Source organism: Hyperolius riggenbachi, chromosome 12 (genome assembly GCF_040937935.1).
Source record: "Hyperolius riggenbachi isolate aHypRig1 chromosome 12, aHypRig1.pri, whole genome shotgun sequence".
NCBI lineage: Eukaryota > Metazoa > Chordata > Amphibia > Anura > Hyperoliidae > Hyperolius > Hyperolius riggenbachi.
The window spans coordinates 8,323,254-8,346,857 of record NC_090657.1 but is presented as its reverse complement, the minus strand read 5'-3'; the positions used below and the strand labels follow the sequence as shown (position 1 = coordinate 8,346,857).

At 46.5% G+C, this 23,604-nt stretch overlaps 1 protein-coding gene across 1 annotated transcript in view; it reads left to right on the top strand.

Annotated features, from left to right (window-relative positions):
- The window catches only part of LOC137542331 (integrin alpha-IIb-like), a 157,037-nt gene that overhangs the window by 130,854 nt on the left and 2,579 nt on the right, over positions 1 to 23,604 (top strand). Inside the window, exons 27-29 of the mRNA XM_068264157.1 lie at positions 2,130 to 2,300; positions 3,619 to 3,732; positions 10,547 to 10,648. Coding sequence (XP_068120258.1) covers positions 2,130 to 2,300; positions 3,619 to 3,732; positions 10,547 to 10,648 — 387 coding nt within the window. The remainder of the gene's footprint in view (positions 1 to 2,129; positions 2,301 to 3,618; positions 3,733 to 10,546; positions 10,649 to 23,604) is intronic.

Genomic DNA, 23,604 nt, shown 5'->3' with positions numbered 1-23,604 from the left:
TCTGCATCAAAGTGCGGCGGACTGGAATTTATGTAAGTCTTTGGCGATGCAGGGATTTTAAAAATGTTGGCGGCAGCGGTGCGGCAATGTTCCAACGCGCATGCGCGGAAGCATATTTTTACACTACGCTTCCATGCACTTCCGTATACCTGAAACAGGAAGTGACTGCAAGCACGTGTCACTTCCTGTTCGGTTGGATGCCAGGCCGCATAGTAACGTGGTATTCCTCAAAGGCCTGTTTTTGGTGGTGTGGCTGACGCCGATATGTAGTGTGAAGCCACCTCAGCCTATGCACTTTAATTCTAAGGTTTTACATAATGTCATAGTGTTAAGAAAACAATTGGAAGTTGAGACTGTAATCTCAGGAGTTTGTGAAGGGAATCTGTCTCTTAAAATGAACCGAGCACCTTTTTTAGCACTCAGGACATTTCTATGAGTCTAGAGAAAAGACGCCTTAGAGGGGATCTAATTAACATGTATAAATACATCAGAGGGCAATATAATAGCTTGGCGGATGAGCTTTTTGTCCCTAGGCCTCTAAGGACTAGAGGACATGATCTGCGCATGGAAGAAAAACGTTTTAGCCATTTATTTAGGAAAGGGTTCTTTACGGTAAGAGTGATTAAGATGTGGAATGCATTGCCACAGGAAGTCGTTATGGCAAACTCTATACCTGCATTTAAAGGGGGCTTAGATGCTTTCCTTGCGTTGAAAGACATCCATGGCTACAATTACTAGGTAATGCCTAATGATGTTGATCCAGGGATTTTATCTGATTGCCATCTGGAGTCGGGAAGGAATTTTTCCCTTTAGGGGCTGATTGGACCATGCCTTGTAAGAGTTTTTTCGCCTTCCTCTGGATCAACAGGGATATGTGAGGGAACAGGCTGGTGTTGTACTTTATACTGGTTGAACTCGATGGACGTATGTCTTTTTTCAACCAAAATAACTATGTAACTATGTAATAACTATGTAACTATGTAACTATGTAACTATAGCACATGAAAAATGCATGCCAACAATCTGTTTCATTATTAAAATAAACTTTCATTTTACCTTGTATTTTACAATCAAAGTAGTTTTATTAGCCTGTTTCAGCAGGCTGACTGTCCACAGAAATCTCAGGAAGCTAATTGTTTTATTGAGCTAATTACCCAGAAGTAAACAATACCTTTTCATCAACAAAAGGGGGTGGGTAATTAGGACTGTTTGACACACACAATGTCTTTGAAGAAACAGTCCTAATTACCCACCCCCTTTGTTGATGAAAAGGTATTGTTTTGTTCTGGGTAATTAGCTCAATAAAACAATTAGCTTCCTGAGATCTCTGCTGACAGTCAGGCTGCTGAAACAGGCTAATTAAACTACTTTGATTGTAAAATACAAGGTAAAATGAAAGTTTATTTTAATAATGAAACAGATTGTTGGCATGCATTTTTCATGTGCTATAGAAATGTCCTGAGTGCTAAAAAGGTGCTCGGTTCACTTTAAGCTATTCTTACGGTTTGTGCAAATAAACAGAGTATCACATACAGTCCACAGCTTTGGTTTTGAGGGTATGTTATGCTGGGCACACACCATAAGTTTTTCCTCTCGATAGATAGATTCAATAGATAATTTCCGACAGGTCCGATATTCCTTCTGCGCTCGATTTCTCATAGTAGTGAATGTAAAAAGATAAGAAAAACGAGCGGAAGATAAAAGAATCGAGCGCAGAATGAAGCGGAAAAATCGATCGGGTGGAAAATCGAGCGGCAAACCATATCGTGTGTACCTAGCATTGGAAATACTAGGCTCATGTTGGAGAACTTGCATGTGAATGCAAAATACTCCGGTAGAGGCCTAAAACCCCACCTACTAGATACGATTCTTTGTGCGATTCGATTACGATTCTATTTATGATCCGATTAAATCCGACATGTCCAATCGAGATTCGATTCAATTCGATTTGCCATTGTTTTGCAACGGCAAATCGAATCAAATCCAGATTGCACATGTCGGATTTAATCGGATTGTAAATAGAATGGTAATCGAATCGCACAAAGAATCATATCTAGTAGATGGGGCTTGATAATGACTTAGTTGAGCAGTTCCATTAATCTATGTATATCTATGTTTATGATTTACAGCTAGATACTGCAGAACCAGCAGAACAACCTGCAAACATCAGTAAAGGAGGAGATGTCCACAGAATGCATAAGAGAGAGGTGGGAAGAGAAGAGGCGGAGGATGGGAATTCTGAAACGGACAACAGTACAACTGCCCGAGACGGTCCTCCCCGCAAGCAGCTTATTACTTTGGTGATAATGCTAACCTACCTGTCAATTATTGCACATTACTTATCTTACTGGCCACCTCCTCGTGTATATCCTCCTTTGTTCCCTGTCATCTCCCAGCTTTTCCCTTTGTTTCTGCTTGGCGTTTTGTTCCTCCTTCACACACATACTTACATTTTGCACACACAGGCAGCTTTTTTTTGTAAATATCGCATACTCAAATGTCCTTTCTTTTAGTTTTTCAAAATAAAACAGCACAGTCAGAGGCGTAAGTACAAATAGTTAGAGTCTCATGTAATGGGATCATCTTACCTCTCCTCACCAACGTAAGGAACAGTGGAACCTCTCCTGTGTTGTCTTGCGATTAAGGGCATAGCAATAGGCAATGCAGTTTGCAACCATACTGGGCCCACATGGGACCCTCATCAAATCGTAGCACTTGCTTTTTATTGCTTCTGTAGTGGTTCTATATCATCTCTATATATATGCTTTGAGTAATGGCAATCATTGGTAGGGATCAGGTCCGAAGCAGAAGCGAGAGAGGCTCCGGCCTCAGGGCGCAGTGTAGGAGGGGGCGCAGGGCCGGGCTGAGGCAGAGGTGAGAGAGGCTTCAGCCTAAGGGAGCATTGTAGGAGGGGCCCCAGGGGCAGAGGTGAGAGAGGCTCCGGCCTCAGGGCGCTGTGTAGGAGGGGGCACAGGGCTGAGGCAGACTCTAGGGAGGCTCCAGCCTCAGGGCGCAGTGTAGGAGGGGGCGCAGGGCAGAGGCAGAGAGGCTCCAGCCTCAGGGCGCAGTGTAGGAGGGGGCACAGGGCTGAGGCAGACTCTAGGGAGGCTCCAGCCTCAGGGCGCAGTGTAGGAGGGGGCGCAGGGCAGAGGCAGAGAGGCTCCAGCCTCAGGGCGCAGTGTAGGAGGGGGCGCAGGGCAGAGGCAGAGAGGCTCCAGCCTCAGGGCGCAGTGTAGGAGGGGGCCCGGTCAGTGTGATGCAAGATTATGCAGTTGGTGAAAATGGCCTTCTCATTACACTATTGCATTTCCTAACATGATACAGTAATAACTCACAATATTGTGCAGTAAAAATGTTTCAATACGTTACTGTGGAAAGATGACTTGGTGCTACCAAGTGCTGCCCACATTGCTGTTTGCTGCTTATTCTGTAATAAAGTCCTTTATACCAGATCTATAGAATGTCAGTTTAGTTGGCTGAACGTAGCTGAAATCCAGCTTTGTGGACATGACTACTTTTGCCAAGACTGCAAATCCAGAAGCAGGCAGGCATTGCATTGGGCTGCACATTTGGAAGAACGCACAGCTGGCTGTATAATGAATATCATTTTTATTTCAGAGCTGCAATAAATCACCCTGTTGGGAGATCGAGTGTTTTATAAAGAATCTGGAGAAGGGAGAAAGAGTGAAGCTGACGCTAGACTCCATACTTTGGATTTCCAGTTTCATGAAGGTAAGAGTGAACATCTGTGATTTGATTGTTTATGGTTAGAAAATTGGCAACATGAAGACCACAAGCAAAAAAAGAACAAAAATCTTACTTATTTAAGTATAGGGGGGAGAACAGGGATGGTTACATAGTTACATAGTTATTTTGGTTGAAAAAAGACATACGTCCATCGAGTTCAACCAGTACAAAGTACAACACCAGCCTGCTCCCTCACATATCCCTGTTGATCCAGAGGAAGGCGAAAAAACCCTTACAAGGCATGGTCCAATTAGCCCCTAAAGGGAAAAATTCCTTCCCGACTCCAGATGGCATTCAGATAAAATCCCTGGATCAACATCATTAGGCGTTACCTAGTAATTGTAGCCATGGATGTCTTTCAACGCAAGGAAAGCATCTAAGCCCCCTTTAAATGCAGGTATAGAGTTTGCCATAACGACTTCCTGTGGCAATGCATTCCACATCTTAATCACTCTTACTGTAAAGAACCCTTTCCTAAATAAATGGCTAAAACGTTTTTCCTCCATGCGCAGATCATGTCCTCTAGTCCTTAGAGAAGGCCTAGGGACAAAAAGCTCATCCGCCAAGCTATTATATTTCCCTCTGATGTATTTATACATGTTAATTAGATCCCCTCTAAGGCGTCTTTTCTCTAGACTAAATAAACCCAGTTTATCTAACTTTTCTTGGTAAGTGAGACCTTCCATCCCACGTATCAATTTTGTTGCTCGTCTCTGCACCTGCTCTAAAACTGCAATATCTTTTTTCCATTAACCTCCAGGACAGGTCCACCACGAGAACGACAGGCTCCTCCCAGGAACAGGAAACGTCCAGATAGAGTACTCTATAAATCTTTGTCCAACCCCTTGATCCTCAGTTGACGTTTCCTGTTCCAGGGAACAAGGAGTGCTCTTGTCGCTCGCCGGTCCTTCAGACCAGGTGTGTTTGGGACCCGGTTGGCGGCGGATGGTGGACCTGCCTAGAGAGGTATTGGGGTCTGGTGGGGAGAAAGCGATGGTTACCTTCTCCCATGGCTGTCCTGGCTGCCCGAGTTGCGGTGGATCCGGAGGACACGCGTGGCGTCCATGATTCCCCTGGAGCGGAGGCTAATGGCGCGCAGGAAGTGACGTGGATAGTCATGCGGGCCTCCAGAGGGTAGGCAGCTGATTGCCCTCAATGGCGGCGTACGCGTGACGTACTTCCGCCCTTACGCAGCGTCACTTCCGGGCGCGTGGGGAAGAGACGCCGGAAGCCTGCATGGTTCGGCAGTTCGTGTGCTGAACGGAGCGGGATGGACGCTAAGCAGGAGCCAGGAAAGGTAAGCGTGGCGGAGGCTTGGTGACCTATATGGTATGAGCTGTACGCCCTATGCCGCGTCTGTACTGAGGTCTGTTATTAATTTTGAGACTATGCAGTATAACATAACAGCCTGCTTAGCGTCTGATCTGAGGTCTGTATAACTATGCATAGAATAGAATGCTGGTGCAGATTATTCAGGGAGATATAAGGAGATGTGTATATATATGGTTGGATATTAATGCCTCATAGATATATATGGGTATATATGTGTAAATCATTAGTGTATGGGCAGCATAACAGTTATATGATTGGCCTTTATGATATACTCCCTGGACGACTATATGCAAAGAAAATATATATTATAGATATCAGATGGATTATATGTATATGATATGTCTATACATGTTCCTTCCTTCCTGGTCTCAGGGTTGCTATCACTCTTGATATTTGTGCACCAGGGTGTTTTCCCTTTTGTTTGAGAAAGAGGGATGACATTAATTTTGTTGTTTGATTATGTTATAGGGCCCGGAGTCTACTAAGCCGACAAAGCCAAGAAGGCGGTGCCCGTTTTGTGGTGCAAAGATGGCCCATAATTATAATGTGCAGTTTTTCCAACCTTGTTTAGTAAAGCTAATACAGGGACAATCAGGGGGTTTAAAGGAAGAATTAATGTCAGCTATTAAAAGGGAAATGGCTGACACAATTAAATCATTAAAGAAAGTATTTGCCTCTGCTATCCCCCCAGCAGCAAAGGCAGTAATTCCAGGTACGAGTACGACCATGCCGGCCGTGGAGATACCAAATGCTGAGTCTCAGCCTATTAAACATAAAAGTGAAAAGAGAAATATTGTATCTTCCTCTGAGGAAGAAGATATGGAGGGTGAAGAGGAAGATAATGATGAATCAGACTCTTCTGCTAAAAATATGGACAGCCAGACTAAGATTAAGAAGATATCCAGGTTTAGATTCCGGCTGATGAGACTTAGCAGCTTATCTTGGCTATTAATAAAACTTTAGATACTGAATCCAAGAAGTCAGAAGAGGTATCTATGCATGATAGGTTATATCAGGGAAGGAAGCCAAAAGAATCTTTGACTTTCCCTATACACAGATCTACAAAGAATACCATATTAAGTCAGTGGAAATACCCGGACAGAAAGTTGTTTATGTCAAAGGGATTTATGAAAGGGTTTCAGTTTACAGAGGAAGATGTTAAGACTTGGGATTGATGTCCTAAACTTGATACAGCATTCTCACAGGTTAATAAAGACAACGAATTAGCTTTTGAGGATCTGTGGTATGTGAAAGATCCACAAGATAAGAAAGTAGAATCTGCCCTTAGAGGCCTGAACAGCAGCAGGTGCAAATTTTAGACCAGCAGCAGCTACAACATGTGTAGCAAGAGTTCTATCCCTATAGGTTAAAAAAGTAGAAGAAAAAGTGGATAAGGGAGCTTCTAAGGAAAAAGATTCTAGAATCATTAGAAGTAGTTTCCAAAGCCACAGACTATATAACTGACGCAGCAGCCGAGAACATCAGAGTAAACGCAAATTGGCAAGGGGGTACAAGGTCAAGGAAGCTGATGGACCTGGCCATGGACATATTAACAATAGCAGAGAAAAACTTCCTTTCATTGTCAGCAATACATCTGAAGAGGTCATTGAACACGATGGCAGACTTTCTGAGCAGACACAGAATGTCAAAAACACAAATGGAGATATCAAAGAGGATGTTCAGAAAATTTACCAAGCAGTGGGGTCGGCCGCGTTTAGACATGTTTGCAAACAAGGAAGACACAGAGTGCAGGAGGTTTTACTCCTTGAATCCAAACGAGGTATGGTAAATAGGAAAGTTCCTAGTTGGGATTTATCCTTAGTTTTGAAGGTATTGAAAAGAGAGCCCTTTGAACGCGTACATGTGAATTTGGCGCTGGTAGACTTGGGCGCAGGATCCAGCTGTTATATGGCTGGTCCTGCTTCTGCACAAGTCCGGGGCGTTTTAATTACTATTCCCCCTCCAGGCCGCCATGGATAGTGGGGGAATGAAATAATTCGGCTTCCAGCGATTGCTGGAGGCCGAGTTATTGTGTTTTTTAAGCAACTTCGGCTCCGTCTTCTGACGGAGCCGACCTTCCTCACTGAGCGCCGCTATAGACTGATTCCCATTACAGTCTATGGCGGCGCTGACTGCGCCCAAAGTTAGCAGCGCTGAAAAGCACTGCTCCGCTTTGAACCCATATCAGAAATTCCCTTCAGACTCCTAACAAGGAAGATTGTATTTCTCATAACTATTACCTCGGCTAGACGGGTGAGTGAGTTAGAGGCCCTATGTTGCGACGAACCTTTTTGTATAAAGGATGAAGTAATACTGAAGACCTGTGATGATTTTCTGCCTAAAGTAGCTACAAATTTTCATAGATCTCAAGACATTGTATTACCGTCATTTGAAGAAGAGCCGGGGTTAGATGTCAGAAGAGGTCTTATATGCTATTTAGAGAGGGGTAGCGGAGTTTAGGAGTTCTAGAGCCTTGCTAGTCAACACTTCAGGTGCTACAAGATGCGGAAAGATGTCAAAAATATCTATAGCTAAATGGGTAAAACTATGCATAGAGGAAGCCTATAGGATTACAGGAAATACTGTGTTAGATACAGTTAGAGCCCATTCAGCCAGAGCAGCAGCCACTTCATGGGCTTACAGAGCGGGTGCTACGCCAGAAGAAATCTGCAGAGCGGCTACATGTTTAAGTCTAAGCACCTTCTCTAGACACTACAGAATCAACCTGATGTCTGCAAGGCAGCAATCATTTAGAAGGAAAATCCTGCAGGCAGTCAGCCCACCCAAAATTGGTAAGATTCTTGCTCATCTTCTCGTGGTGGACCTGTCCTGGAGGTTAATGGAAAAACCAATGTTAGTTACCTGGTAACATCCTTTTTAGTAACCTCCAGGACAGGTCCGTAACCCACCCAAGTAAAGGATTTATATGTGTATATAAGTACAGGAAAAGTATATGTATATGCAGTATGAATATTAAAACCCCTTTGTTTTTAGGAACAGTACTTGGAATTGACTGAGGATCAAGGGGTTGGACAAAGATTTATAGAGTACTCTATCTGGACGTTTCCTGTTCCTGGGAGGAGCCTGTCGTTCTCGTGGTGGACCTGTCCTGGAGGTTACTAAAAAGGATGTTACCAGGTAACTAACATTGGTTTTTGTAATGTGGTGCCCAGAACTGAATTCCATATTCCAGATGTGGCCTTACTAGAGAGTTAAACAGGGGCAATATTATGCTAGCATCTCGAGTTTTTATTTCCCTTTTAATGCATCCCAAAATTTTGTTAGCTTTAGCTACAGCGGCTTGGCATTGAGTACGATTATTTAACTTGTTGTCAATGAGTACTCCTAAGTCCTGGTGCAAGTTATCTTTGGATGGAGCCAGCTTATGTCCTCTTATCACTGGGCATTACTGAACCAATGTCACCTGGACCCACGTTCTTGCAGTTTGTTTTTAGAATACGTCAACATCTAGTCTACAAATTCCCAAACCTTCCCTTGCTCCACCAACAATGTTGTAGGATTGTCCATGCCCTGGAAGAAGCCATTGCAGACTCTTCTGAAATTGCTAATCGAGTTGTTCGTAACTAGAAATTTACCTCAAGGCCCATACCCACCTCGTGATTTTTCCAATGATTTTCCCAATGACTGGGGATTTTTTGAGCGACGGGTGGTCAATTCTGCGATCTTGCAACGTGAGTACAGGTGCGCGATCACGCGAACGTAGTTTGATGTTGCACGACCTTTACGGCAGATCTTTAACATCCCCAATGGCTATGAGCAAAGTATGGCGATCACTTGAAGGCTTGTTCGCGCACGTCGTTTGCCGTTGAGTGACATGCGTAACCGCTGTCAGGAAAATGTCGTCATGGGACATCGCTGTGACCCCTCTTCCTTCGTGGCTAGGTGAGTATTCATCTTTAAACTTCCTAATGGTAAGAGAGCTGCTTCTGTCAAAAATGTTACATTTCATAGACGGCCTCTAAATTTGACCAAAAAAGACAAATTCTGAAAAAGTATTTGGTCAGAAAAGAATGAGCTGAGTTGAAGTTAAAGGAAACCAGAGCTGACAAATAATAAAAGTTTTATACATACCTGGGGCTTCCTCCAGCCCCATCCGCCTGGATCGCTCCCACACTGCCGTCCTCAGCCTTCTCCAGCGCTGATACCGGGTCCCGTAACTTCAGCCTGTCTGCGCAAGAGAAATGCTCCCTAGTCTGCGTATCTCTCTGGCAGCTGCTGGAGAGATACGGAAAGAGCTCACTTCCCTTGCGTCAGACTGTCCACGACTGGCTGGAGTTGCGGGACCCAGTACCAGAGCAGGAGAAGGCTGAGGACGGCGGCGTGAGAGCGATCCGTGCGGATGGGGATGGAGGAAGCCCCAGGTATGTAGTAAACGTTTATTATTCGTCAGCTCTGGTACATTTTAACCACTTTACCCCCCCCCCCCGGTACGGATATCTCCGTCCCTTTTTCCATCCTTATAAAACCAAGGGACGGAGAAATCCGTACCTCCCGCGCTACCGCCGCTGTCCGCGCTCCCGCCGCTCGTGCATGCCGCCGCCCGCTCGCCCGGAGATCAATGAATGGGAAAATCCATTCCCGCTCGTTGATCCAAGCCCCCACAATGATCTGCTGCTTCTATGAGAAACAGCGCAATCATTGTGATTTTTCCAGCCTCATAGTGCTTCCTGTAAGCGTCCTTCTGGACGCTTACAGGTCGCAAGAACAATACATCACTGTGGCCATCTTGTGGCCAAGTAGTAAAACTACACCCTAAAGCATTTTACATATACAAATACATTAGTTTTACACAATAAATTAACTCGTTACCTCCCACACTCCCCATTTTTTTGTTTTTTGTAATAAAAAAAAAAATACAATAAAAAAAAAACATAAATAGTTACCTTAGAGACTGAACTTTTTAAATATTTATGTCAGGAGGGTACAACACTGTTACTTTATAAACTATGGGCTTGTAATTAGGGATGGACGCAAAACTGAAAAAAATGCACCTTTATTTCCAAATAAATATTGTCGCCAAACATTGTGATAGGGACATAATTTAAACGGTTTTATAACCGGGATAAATGGGCAAATAAATTTCATGGGTTTTAATTACAGTAGCATGCATTATTTAAAAACTATAATGGCCGAAAACTAAAAAATAATGGTTTTCCCACATTTTTTCCTATTTTCCCACTAAAACACATTTAGAATAAAATAATTCTTGGCATAATGTCCCACCTAAAGAAAGCCTAATTGGTGGCGAAAAAAACAAGATATAGTTCATTTCATTGCGATAAGTAATAATAAAGTTATAGACGAATGAATGGAAGGAGCGCTGAAAGGTGAAAATTGCTCTGGTGTTTCAGGGGTAAAACCGCTCAGTGGTGAAGTGGTTAAGGAATAAGACTGAATCAACGTTAATCACACAGGCACTCACCTGAATCCTGTGTTCTTCCAACAGAGACCTCTGCAGCCATTTACTCTGCAATCCCGGGGCTACTATGAAATGACCGGAGTCCCCTACAAAGTTCAGCCTCCTGCATTACTCTCTGCACAAGCCTATGTAAGTCTTCTAGGATTTGTATTCTGAGCACTTGAGTCTGTGTAGAGGTACCACCTCAAATGAAAAAGACATCAATACTTTGCTCACTGATAGACAAGAGATGGTAAATGCAATGCAAATTTTTTTCTGGATTGCATGAAGATTAATTGAAATCTTTTTTTTTTGTTTTCAAACAAGAAAAAGCATTGAGTTATAACAGCAGCCCAAGAGACAGTTTTTAGCCTATAGAAAGAACTGCTCACCAACACAATATAGTATTTAATTCAATAAGGTATGAATGAGGTGCATATCTATTTACAGGGGACGTAAAGTGTAGTAATAAAAAGAGGCAGTTTTACTTACCTGGGACTTCTACCGCCCCCTTGCAGTCGCCATAGACTGGCCAGTTGGAGGAAATTGAAACTTAGCCGCGGTGGGACACCGGAGGATCGTGAGTACCGGCGCAGGCACAGGCCGACTGCAGGGGGCCGGTAGAAGCCCCCAGGTAAGTAAAACGGCTTTTTTTCCCCCTACACTTTAGCTGCCCCCCCCCCCCGTATAGGTAGCTAGTATAATCCCCCCCCCCCTCCCCGTATAGGTAGCTAGTATAGTTGCCCCAGTATAGGCAAGTATAGTTGTCCCCAGTATAGGTAGCTAGTATAGTTGCCCCAGTTTAGATAGTATAGTACCCCCAGTATAGGTAGCTATGGGGGGGGGGGGGGGCAGGAGGAATGCCGTTCCTCTCCCTGTTCAGTGTCAGCAACAAAAAACAGGTTGAGGTAAACTCTCTCCGCTCCTTTCCCCTTCCTCTCCCCGCTCAAAGTCAAGTCTGCGGCAGCCCCCCCCCCCTTTTCCCTAACAAGGTGAATGAAATTACCCCTCCCGCTAAGGCTCCAGTGTCCCCTGGGGAAAGGGCACAGTAGTGCGAACAGCCTCACCTGATCATGCTGCCGCTATTTACTTTGATCCTGCGTGTTCTGTCTTCTGATTGCATCCTCGCTGGCCACTCACTGCGTCACCCCGGCACACATGCGGGGAGAGCAGTGGAGGGGGTTTACTCCAGGGCCCATGCTGCTTAAGGAAGCTGCCTAACCTGGCGTCGTAGCCCACTAGTGTTGGGCGAACAGTGTTCGCCACTGTTCGGGTTCTGCAGAACATCACCCTGTTCGGGTGATGTTCGAGTTCGGCCGAACACCTGACGGTGCTCGGCCAAACCGTTCGGCCACATGGCCGAACTAAGAGCGCATGGCCGAACGTTCCCTGAACGTTCGGCTAGCGCTGTGATTGGCCGAACGGGTCACGTGGTTCGGGCCCGAACGCGCTCTGATTGGCCGAACAGTCACGTGGTTCGGGTAAATAAATACCCGAACCACGTCATATCTCCGCCATTTCTCTGTGGGTTTAGCTTTGGGTAGGCAGGCAGGGTAGTTCGCTCTCCAGCCACGCTAGCCAGGGTCCCCCCCAGTCATTGTGTGTCGCTGCTGGGAACAGTAGTACACCGCTCGCTCAGCCACACTATATATATAGCATTGTTTACTGCCACTGTGTACCTCGCTCAGCCACGCTATATATAGCATTGTGTTTTCTGACACTCTGTGTACACGGCTTAGCCTGGCTATATAGCATTGTGTGTACTGCCACTGTGCACCTCGCTCAGCCACGCTATATATAGCATTGTGTTTTCTGACACTCTGTGTACACGGCTTAGCCTGACTATATAGCATTGTGTGTACTGCCACTGTGCACCTCGCTCAGCCACGCTATATATAGCATTGTGTTTTCTGACACTCTGTGTACACGGCTTAGCCTGACTATATAGCATTGTGTGTACTGCCACTGTGCACCTCGCTCAGCCACGCTATATATAGCATTGTGTTTTCTGACACTCTGTGTACACGGCTTAGCCTGACTATATAGCATTGTGTTTACTGCCACTCTGTGTACACCGCTCAGCCAGACTATATACCATTGATTACTGACACTCTGTGTACACCGCTCAGCCAGACTATATACCATTGTTTACTGACACTCTGTGTACACCGCTCAGCCAGACTATATACCATTGTTTACTGACACTCTGTGTACACCGCTCAGCCAGACTATATACCATTGTTTACGGACACTCTGTGTACACCGCTCAGCCAGACTATATACCATTGTTTACTGACACTCTGTGTACACCGCTCAGCCAGACTATATACCATTGTTTACGGACACTCTGTGTACACCGCTCAGCCAGACTATATACCATTGTTTACGGACACTCTGTGTACACCGCTCAGCCAGACTATATACCATTGTTTACTGACACTCTGTGTACACCGCTCAGCCAGACTATATACCATTGTTTACTGACACTCTGTGTACACCGCTCAGCCAGACTATATACCATTGTTTACTGACACTCTGTGTACACCGCTCAGCCAGACTATATACCATTGTTTAATGACACTCTGTGTACACTGCTCAGCCAGACTATATACCATTGTTTACTGCCACTCTGATTCTGCTGGGAACAGTAGTACACCGCTCGCTCAGCCAGACTATATAGCATTGTGTTTACTGCCACTCTGTGTACACCGCTCAGCCACACTATATAGCATTGCGTACTCTGCCAGTCAGTGTGTATATTGCTGGGATCAGTAATACTCCACTCACCGTCAACCACTATATGAGCTCAACATGAGTTCCCCAGAGACCTCCGCTGTGAGCAGCACTCCCAACAACAGCAACAGCCAACGCCCCACGCAAGCTATAACATCCACCCCAGCAGCCAGTGGTCAGCAGCAGCCCTCCCCGGAGGAGAACGTTGTGTCCATCGGTCCGTCACCAGAGCGATTAATGAGGGCTGCCATTGAGGAGATGATGGGGCCTGATGTGGAGGAGGAGGTCTGGCTCAGGCCAGCATCCCAAGTTAATGTTGAGGACGATGAGGGGTCTGTGTCTGGGGATGTTGGGGTGGCAGAGGTGGTGGGTGGGTCAGACTCAGGAGAAGAGTTGTATGATGAGGATGATGATCGGGACCATCTGTATGTGCCTCAGAGTCTGACCCCGGAAAACATGTTGTATCGTGTGTTTAGGTACTAAAATCTGCGTTCCCTCCCAGTAGTGTTGGGCGAACAGTGTTTGCCACTGTTCGGGTTCTGCAGAACATCACCCTGTTCGGGGTGACTATATAGCAGACTATATAGCATTGTGTTTAATGCCACTCTGTGTACACGGCTCAGCCACACTATATAGCATTGTGTTTACTTCCACTCTGTGTCTGCTGGGAACAGTAGTACACCGCTCACCCGCCACTGTATAGCATTGTGCTCTGTGTCGCTGCTGACAATAGTGGTACACCGCTCACCCACCACTTTATAGCATTTCTGTACTGCCACTGTACTGCTGCCAGTCAGCGTGTACTTTAAGGATAAGTGAAATGAGGAAGAAATCCGGTGAAAGAGGGAGGGGCAAGGGAAGAGGTGTTTCCCCTGACGGTTCACGTACAGGCCACAGGGGAGCACCCAAGAAAACCCACTCAATACTGCCCATGTTGTCCAGGACAACAACCCTCACAGATCCAAAAGAACAGGACCAGATAATTACTTGGATGACCTCTCAAGCGTCCAGCAGTGGGTTAAGCAGCACCAGCACATCACGCACGAGGTCCGAGTCCTCAGCCAGTTACAAGGAGCCAGTGGGCACAAAGCTGACACAACCGGCAGCGACACCACGCACACAACTGCCAGATAACCAGACGACGTTGGAGTGAGCTGCGCAGAGGTTGTTCTGGGGAGCTCTACTCCACGGCGGTGGCCCCCCACAATGACATATGACGAGTTTGAGGAGATGGAAGAGGAGGGTATGGACAATGTGGACATAGACCCAGATTTTGTTTGTGAATGAGAACATCGCCGTCGTAGCAGCAGCACAGACGAGTCTGTTGAGGAACCCACTGCTGCATGAGTTCGCCTTGTGCCACAAGGTAGGCGGCGCGCAATTTCAGGCACCGCAAGCATGGAAGTTCAAGTGAGAGGCAAAAAAGGCGCAAACAGAAATCGCCAGCAAGGCAGGTGCTCCAAAGTCTGGGCTTTCTTTGAAGACTGCACTGAGGATGTTACCATGGCGATTTGCAAGGTGTGCAAGACCCGCCTGAGCAGGGGGAAAAGTATTAACAACCTCTCCACCACCAGCATGAGCCGCCACATTCTATCCAAACATCCCACTCTGTGGGCAAACGCGGCAGGACAGGGTACCACCAGCAACACTGCCTCCCTTGGGTTCACCAGACTCACCACCAGACCCGCCTCAGCAGCAGCAAGTAGCCCAGCCATTGCGTGGTTCACAACATTCACAAACATCAGACGATGCTGACACTGTCACTTTCCGGACTAGTGCTCTTGAGGTCTCCCAGTGTTCATCAAACACAACAACCAACAGCCCTTCGGTGTGCAGCCCTACGGTTGAGTTGTCTGTCTCTGAGATGTTTGAGCGCAAGAGGAAATTGCCAGCAAATGACCTCCGGGCCGTGGCAGTAACAGCCAGCCAGCATAGCCAAGGTTCTGGCCTGCGAAATGCTGCCATATCGAGTGGTGGAGACAAACAGCTTCAAGGGCATGATGTCAGTGGCCATCCCACGTTACGTGGTTCCCAGCCGCTACCACTTTGCGCGCTCTGCAGTGCCTGAGTTGCATGAGCACGTGGTCAGCTAAATAACCCGAAGCTTGAAGAATGCCGTTGCCTGCAAGGTTCACCTCACCACTGACACCTGGACGAGTGCGTTCGGCCAGGGTCGATACATCTCCCTTACCGCGCACTGGGTGAACCTTGTGGAGCCTGGCAGCAATTCCTCACCTGCTACGGCGCGGGTGTTGCCCACGCCGCAAACAGCTGCACCGCCGTCCCTCCCACTGGATAACAACAGCAGCACCTACCTCTCTGACTCCTTCTCCTCCAACGCATCTCAAAGCTGTACCTCATCCGGAAACGCTAACCCAGCACCAGCAGCAGTAGGATCGTGGAAGCAGTGCAGCACAGCTGTTGGCATGCGTCAGCAAGCGTTGCTGAAGCTGATCTGCCTTGGGGATAAGCAGCACACAGGGGAGGAAATTTGGAGGGGAATAAAGGAACAGACGGATTTGTGGCTGGCACCGCTGGACCTGAAACCGGGCATGAAGCTAGACACCTGGCACGAACTGGCAATGTACGCAATAGAGGTGCTGGCTTGCCCGGCAGCCAGCGTTATGTCGGAACGCTGTTTCAGTGCTGCCGGAGGCATCGTCACAGATCGGCGTATCTGCCTCTCCACAGAAAATGCAGACCGTCTGACTCAAATTAAAATGAATCAATCCTGGATTGGAAACGACTACGCAACACTCCAGGACCCCAACCAAGTAACATGACCAATGAACATCTGGGATGGTTTAGCGTTTCCGGTCCCTGTTTATTGAACCTCTCATCTGTATTACATTTATGACGGCATGGCGGCAAAAAGCATTGCTGCTATATCCGCACGCTTTTTGTCCTCATGCAAGGCCTGGGTTGTTGTGTCTCAAAAAGCATGGCCTTCTTCTCCTCCTGCGCCTGCTCCTGTTCCATCACGTGTGCTGCTGCTGCTGGGTTAGCGTTGCCGCCCGGTCCCTGTTTATTGAACCTCTTATCTTTATTACATTTATGACTGCATGCATGGCGGTAAAAAGCATGCTATCCGCACGCTTTTTGTCCTCATGCAAGGCCTGGGTTGTTGTGTCTCACAAAGCGTGGCCTTCTCCTCCTGCGCCTCCTCCTGTTCCATCACGTGTGCTGCTGCTGCTGCTGCTGGGTTAGCGTTGCCGGTCCCTGTTTATGGAACCTCTTATCTTTATTACATTTATGACTGCATGGCGGTACAAAGCATGCTATCCGCACGCTTTTTGTCCTCATGCAAGGCCTGGGTTGTTGTGTCTCACAAAGCGTGGCCTTCTCCTCCTGCGCCTCCTCCTGTTCCATCACGTGTGCTGCTGCTGCTGCTGCTGCTGGGTTAGCGTTGCCGGTCCCTGTTTATGGAACCTCTTATCTTTATTACATTTATGACTGCATGGCGGTACAAAGCATGCTATCTGCACGCTTTTTGTCCTCATGCAAGGCCTGGGTTGTTGTGTCTCACGAAGCGTGGCCTTCTCCTCCTGCGCCTCCTCCTGTTCCATCACGTGTGCTGCTGCTGCTGCTGGGTTAGCGTTGCCGGTCCCTGTTTATGGAACCTCTTATCTTTATTACATTTATGACTGCATGGCGGTACAAAGCATGCTATCCGCACGCTTCTTGTCCTCATGCAAGGCCTGGGTTGTTGTGTCTCAAAGCGTGGCCTTCTCCTCCTGCGCCACCCTCCTCCTGTTCCATCACGTGTGCTGCTGCTGGGTTAGCGTTACTGGTCCCTTTTCCTGGAACCTCTTATATGTATTACATTTATGACTGCATGCCGACAAAAAGCATGTTACCTGTGCAAAGAAAACAGACATTTCCCGCATTTAAAAGACAGTTTTCCCTTTGAAACTTTAAAATCGATTTTCTCAAAAACTATAAGCTCTTTTTGCTAATTTTTTTTCCCTCTTGTACCCACTCCCAAGGTGCACATACCCTGTAAATGTGGGGTATGTAGCATGTAAGGAGGCTTTACAAAGCACAAAAGTTCGGGTCCCCATTGACTTCCATTATGTTCGGAGTTCGGGTCGAACACCCGAACATCGCGGCCATGTTCGGCCTGTTCGGCCCGAACCCGAACATCTAGATGTTCGCCCAACACTATAGCCCACCAGTCCCTGGCTCTGGGTGCTATAGAGCCTTCTTGTTCCTCTCCTGGTCCTCTTGTTCTTGTTCTGTCTAGAGTTGAGCCGAAATTTTCGTAATTTCGCATTACTATAATTACGCATGCGAAATTTGTGATTACGATGCGAAATTAGCGTAGCGAAATTGCCATTAAAATCGTAATTGAAAATACCGTAAGCGTAATTTTCAACGCGTTTTTTCAACGCGTTTCGTTCATGCCGTAATTTCGCATTAAACGCTACCGTAATTTCGCGTTAAACCGTAACGCTCCGTATAATATAAAAAAGCCGCAGACTTTAAGGGTTAATAGCAAAGCCCCCTTAAATGCTAAGAGCCTCAAATTTGGAGAATATATTAAGGAGATCAGGAGGAATAAGAGGAAACTTTTTTTTTCAAAAAGACCTTATAGTTTTTGAGAAAATCGATGTTAAAGTTTCAAAGTAAAAATGTATACATTTAAAAACCCGCCGACTTTAACGGTTAATAGCAAAGCCTGCTTAAAGTTTAGGAACACCAAATTCCTAGGGTATATTAAGGGGATCAGTGGGAATAAGAGGAATTTTTTTTTTTTCAAAAAGACCTTATAGTTTTTGAGAAAATCGATTTTTAAGTTTCAAGGGCAAAAATGTCTTTTAAATGCGGAAAATGTCAGGTTTTTTTTGCACAGGTAACAATAGTGTATTATTTTCATAGATTCCCCCAAGTGGGAAGAGTTTTACTTACTTCGTTCTGAGTGTGGGAAATATAAAAAAAAAACGACGTGGGGTCCCCCCTCCCAGACCTCTTTAACCCCTTGTCCCCCATGCAGGCTGGGATAGCCAGAATGCGGAGCACCGGCCGCGTGGGGCTCCGCACCCTGACTATACCAGCCCGCATGGTCCATGGATTGGGGGGTCTCGGAAGGGGAGGGGCAGCCAAGCTTTCCCCTCCCCCTCCGAGCCCTTGTCCAATCCAAGGACAAGGGGCTCTTCTCCACCTCCGATGGGCGGTGGAGGTGGAGGCCGCGATTTCCTGGGTGGGGGGTTCATGGTGGAATCTGGGAGTCCCCTTTAAAAAGGGGTCCCCCAGATGCCCACCCCCCCTCCCAGGAGAAATGAGTATAGAGGTACTTGTACCCCTTACCCATTTCCTTTAAGAGTTAAAAGTAAATAAACACACAAACACATAGAAAAAGTATTTTAATTGAACAAAAAACATAACCACGAAAAAAGTCCTTTAATATACTTAATTAACCATTAATACTTACCTGTCACTTTAAATAAATGATCCCACGCAATATCCTCGGAAATGTTCTATCAGTTACAATGTAACAAAGTTATTACAATGTAACAACTTTGTTACATTGTAACTACGCCGCACCCGACGTCACTCGCCGCTCACCCGCCGCACGGACCCGACAGAGCTCTGAGCTATATAGCTCAGAGCTCTCTAAGCATCTTTGTATTTGGGCTCCAAGGAGCCCCATTGGTCCTTAGCAGACCAATGGGGTTCCTTCTGATTTGAAGGAACCCCATTGGTCTGCTAAGGACCAATGGGGCTCCTTGGAGCCCAAATACAAAGATGCTTAGAGAGCTCTGAGCTATATAGCTCAGAGCTCTGTCGGGTCCGTGCAGGACGCTAAGTCCCCGCCGGCTCCGCTGCCCTCCCCGCCTCTCCCACATGTCACCCACATGTCACCCACATGTGGGTGACATGTGGGTGACAGATGTGGGCGGGGTGGACAGCGGGAGCCAGCGGGGACTTAGCGTCCTGCAAGGACGCGTAAGTGTATGCGGCGGCTGAGCGGCGAGTGACGTCGGGTGCGGCGTAGTTACAATGTAACAAAGTTGTTACATTGTAATAACTTTGTTACATTGTAACTGATAGAACATTTCCGAGGATATTGCATGGGATCATTTATTTAAAGGGACAGGTAAGTATTAATGGTTAATTAAGAATATTAAAGGACTTTTTTCGTGGTTATGTTTTTTGTTCAATTAAAATACTTTTTCTATGTGTTTGTGTGTTTATTTACTTTTAACTCTTAAAGGAAATGGGTAAGGGGTACAAGTACCTCTATACTCATTTCTCCTGGGAGGGGGGGTGGGCATCTGGGGGACCCCTTTTTAAAGGGGACTCCCAGATTCCACCATGAACTCCCCACCCAGGAAATCGCGGCCTCCACCTCCACCGCCCATCGGAGGTGGAGAAGAGCCCCTTGTCCTTGGATTGGACAAGGGCTCGGAGGGGGAGGGGAAAGCTTGGCTGCCCCTCCCCTTCCGAGACCCCCCAATCCATGGACCATGCGGGCTGGTATAGTCAGGGTGCGGAGCCCCACGCGGCCGGAGCTCCGCATTCTGGCTATCCCAGCCTGCATGGGGGACAAGGGGTTAAAGAGGTCTGGGAGGGGGGACCCCACGTCGTTTTTTTTTTATATTTCCCACACTCAGAACGAAGTAAGTAAAAATCTTCCCACTTGGGGGAATCTATGAAAATAATACACTATTGTTACCTGTGCAAAAAAAACTGACATTTTCCGCATTTAAAAGACATTTTTGCCCTTGAAACTTAAAAATCGATTTTCTTAAAAACTATAAGGTCTTTTTGAAAAAAAAAATTTCCTCTTATTCCCACTGATCCCCTTAATATACCCTAGGAATTTGGTGTTCCTAAACCTTAAGCAGGCTTTGCTATTAACCGTTAAAGTCGGCGGGTTTTTAAATGTATACATTTTTACTTTGAAACTTTAACATTGATTTTCTCAAAAACTATAAGGTCTTTTTGAAAAAAAAAAATTTCCTCTTATTCCTCCTGATCTCCTTAATATATTCTCCAAATTTGAGGCTCTTAGCATTTAAGGGGGCTTTGCTATTAACCCTTAAAGTCGGCGGCTTTTTTATATTATACGGAGCGTTACGGTTTAACGCGAAATTACGGTAGCGTTTAATGCGAAATTACGGCACGAACAAATATCCATTGTAATGCGAAAATTATGCGAAAATTACGTTTACGCGAAATTTCGCGAAATCCTTCCTCATTACGATTATGTACTTACGGCCATAATCGTAATTACACTAATTACGCGAAATTTCGCGAAATTGTAATTAGGTCATTACGCTCATCTCTAGTTCTGTCATCCCGTTTGCAGTCTCCGACCAATGAGCCTCATATTTGCTAAACTTCTTGACAACTTGACAGTATATTCATCAAAACTAGAGATGGGACGACGAATCCGGCGAATCCACGAATCCCTCGAATATTGGGAAATATTCGAGATTCGTGGATTCGAATCCCGACGCCATTTTCCACTTTACGAATCCGCCGAATCCCGACGCTGCATCGCCGCGCATCCGCCGCTCGCACTCGTCCTCCTCCGACCCGCGCCTCCTCCGCCCGGCCGCCCGCATACTTTGTATCAACTCACCCGTCCAGTGGAGCGCAGACAGAGCGGCAGACCTCTCGCTGACTTCCTGGTTCCCTCTAGTGACGGCTTTTACAATGACGTCATCAGTAAAAGCCGGTCCGGCCACTAGAGGGAACCGAGAAGTAAGGACGAGCTCTGCCGCTCTGTCTGCGCTCCACTGGACGGGTGAGTTGATACTTATGCAGGGGTGAGCGAGGAGGCACGGGGGACGGAGGAGGCCATGGGGGTGAGCGGAGGAGGCACGGGGGGAGCGACACCTACCTACCTACCACTTTACCTACCTACCTGCCACTATACCTACCTAAAGGCCCCCTATACGTACCTACCTACCTACCGGGCACTATACCTACCTACAGGCCCCTATACCTACCTAAAGGCCCCCTATACTACCTACCTACCTACCTACCGGCCACTATACCTACCTACCTACAGGCCCCTATACCTACCTAAAGGCCCCCTATATGTACCTACCTACCTAAAGGCCCCTATACCTACCTACAGGCCTCTATACCTACCTACCTAAAGGCCCCCTATACATGCCTACCTACCTAAAGGCCCCTATACCTACCTACCTACATACCTACCTATACTTAAGACCTTATACCCTGCTACCTATACGGAAGGTCCCTTTAACTACCTACCTACCTACAGGACACTATACCTACCTACCTACCGGCCACTATGCCTACCTACCTACCTACAGGCCACTATACCTACCTAAAGGCCCCCTATACGTACCTACCTACCTACCTACCTAAAGGCCCCTATACCTACCTACCTACATACCTACCTATACTTAAGGCCTTATACCCTGCTACCTATACTGAAGGTCCCTTTAACTACCTACCTACCTACAGGACACTATACCTACCTACCTACCGGCCACTATGCCTACCTACCTACCTACAGGCCACTATACCTACCTAAAGGCCCCCTATACGTACCTACCTACCTACCTAAAGGCCCCTATACCTACCTACAGGCCTCTATACCTACCTACCTACTTAAAGGCCCCCTATACGTGCCTACCTACCTAAAGGCCCCTATACCTACCTACCTAAAGGCCCCTATACCTACCTACCTACATACCTACCTATACTTAAGGCCCTATACCCTGCTACATATACTGAAGGTCCCTTTAACTACCTACCTACCTACAGGACACTATACCTACCTACCTACCGGCCACTATACTTACCTACCTACCTACAGGCCACTATACCTACCTAAAGGCCCCCTATACGTACCTACCTACCTACCTACCTAAAGGCCCCTATACCTACCTACATACCTACCTATACTTAAGGCCCTATACCCTGCTACCTATACTGAAGGTCCCTTTACCTACCTAAAGGCCCCTATACCTACCTACATACCTACCTATACTTAAGGCCTCTATATACCCTGTTACCTATACTGCAGGCCCCTATACCTTGCTACCTATACTGAAAGCTACCAATATTGAAGGCACCCATACCTAGCTAGCTATACTGAAGGCACCTTTACCTCGCTACCTATACTGCGGGCAACTATACCACGGATCGCACAATTCGTATGTGCAGGATTCGTTAGATTCGGGATTCGAAAGGTTCGAGATATTCGAGAACCTTTTTAGATTCGGATCCGGATTCGGATTCGAAGAAATTGTGGATTCGTCCCATCCCTAATCAAAACGGTGGTCAGGCAGGGTGGTAATTTCAAAAAGACTGAGTGGGGAGAAGAGGCAGCAGAGGATTGACAACTGCATTGTTGATTGGTACTAAGCTAGGAGATGCACAAGCTCCATTCATTTGTTTTTGTTTTTTAAGAGATTTCTGAAATTTGATCAGGTGGTGTAAAATTTAAGTACCTACTTTTAGATGCATAAAAACATTTGAAAGCACTCAGCGTTTCAAACATTTTTCTTTCAATGCTTGGCTATTTGGCATATTGAGTCCCAAAGCAATACAGATATCTCAACGCTGCAACCCAATCTTTAACAGCACCAGGGAGTCAACCAGCAAAGCCCCTCATCCACTATAGGGTTCCTTCCACACATAGAACAAAGATGCTGGGTCTTTACCTGGATTTAAGGCCGGCTGGCCAATTTTATTGCAAGTGCCACAGTGCAGAGCACAACGTTTCGACTGCAGAGGTCTTTCTCAAGTGCTTACAGAACAAAAGTGCCACACCCTATTTAAAGGACATACAAAAATGCAAATTGTATGTCCTTTAAATAGGGTGTGGCACTTTTGTTTCCGGTAGAGACCCAGCATCTTTGTTCTATAATTGGCATATTGACTCATTGCTGGCCAAAAGCTTTCCGCCTGGTCTCTCTGCTCCCCCTTCTCCTCTGCTGAAGTGACCCGTCAGCTGCCATGGTATATTTAGGAAAGGAGAGAGGGGATGCAGAGTGAAGATATCAGGCAGAGAGCTTCTCCTGGCCAGCAATGATTAGGAGAGAGCAGTGCAAATTTATACTGCTCTCTGCATTGAAGGAGAACATTATTTTATAAAAGGTGCATAGGAAAAAGCATTGGCACTACAGTGTGGAAGGAGGGTGGTGACTGCACCTGAGGACCAGTAGACTCAAAACTCGAAGCGTGCTCTGACCATAGTAGAAATAAGAGGAGAGTGAAGAGGAAGGGCGGCACTGCAGAAAATGGTGTTTATTCAAGAGAAGTATAATACAACAGCATAAATATCAGACCACGTGAGTCATAGTAGCAAACAAAGCCAGGGTGTACATACCGGTCCTGGTGGGCAGTCAGTGGGGTGGTGGATGCAGGGCAAAAGTAGCCCGAGA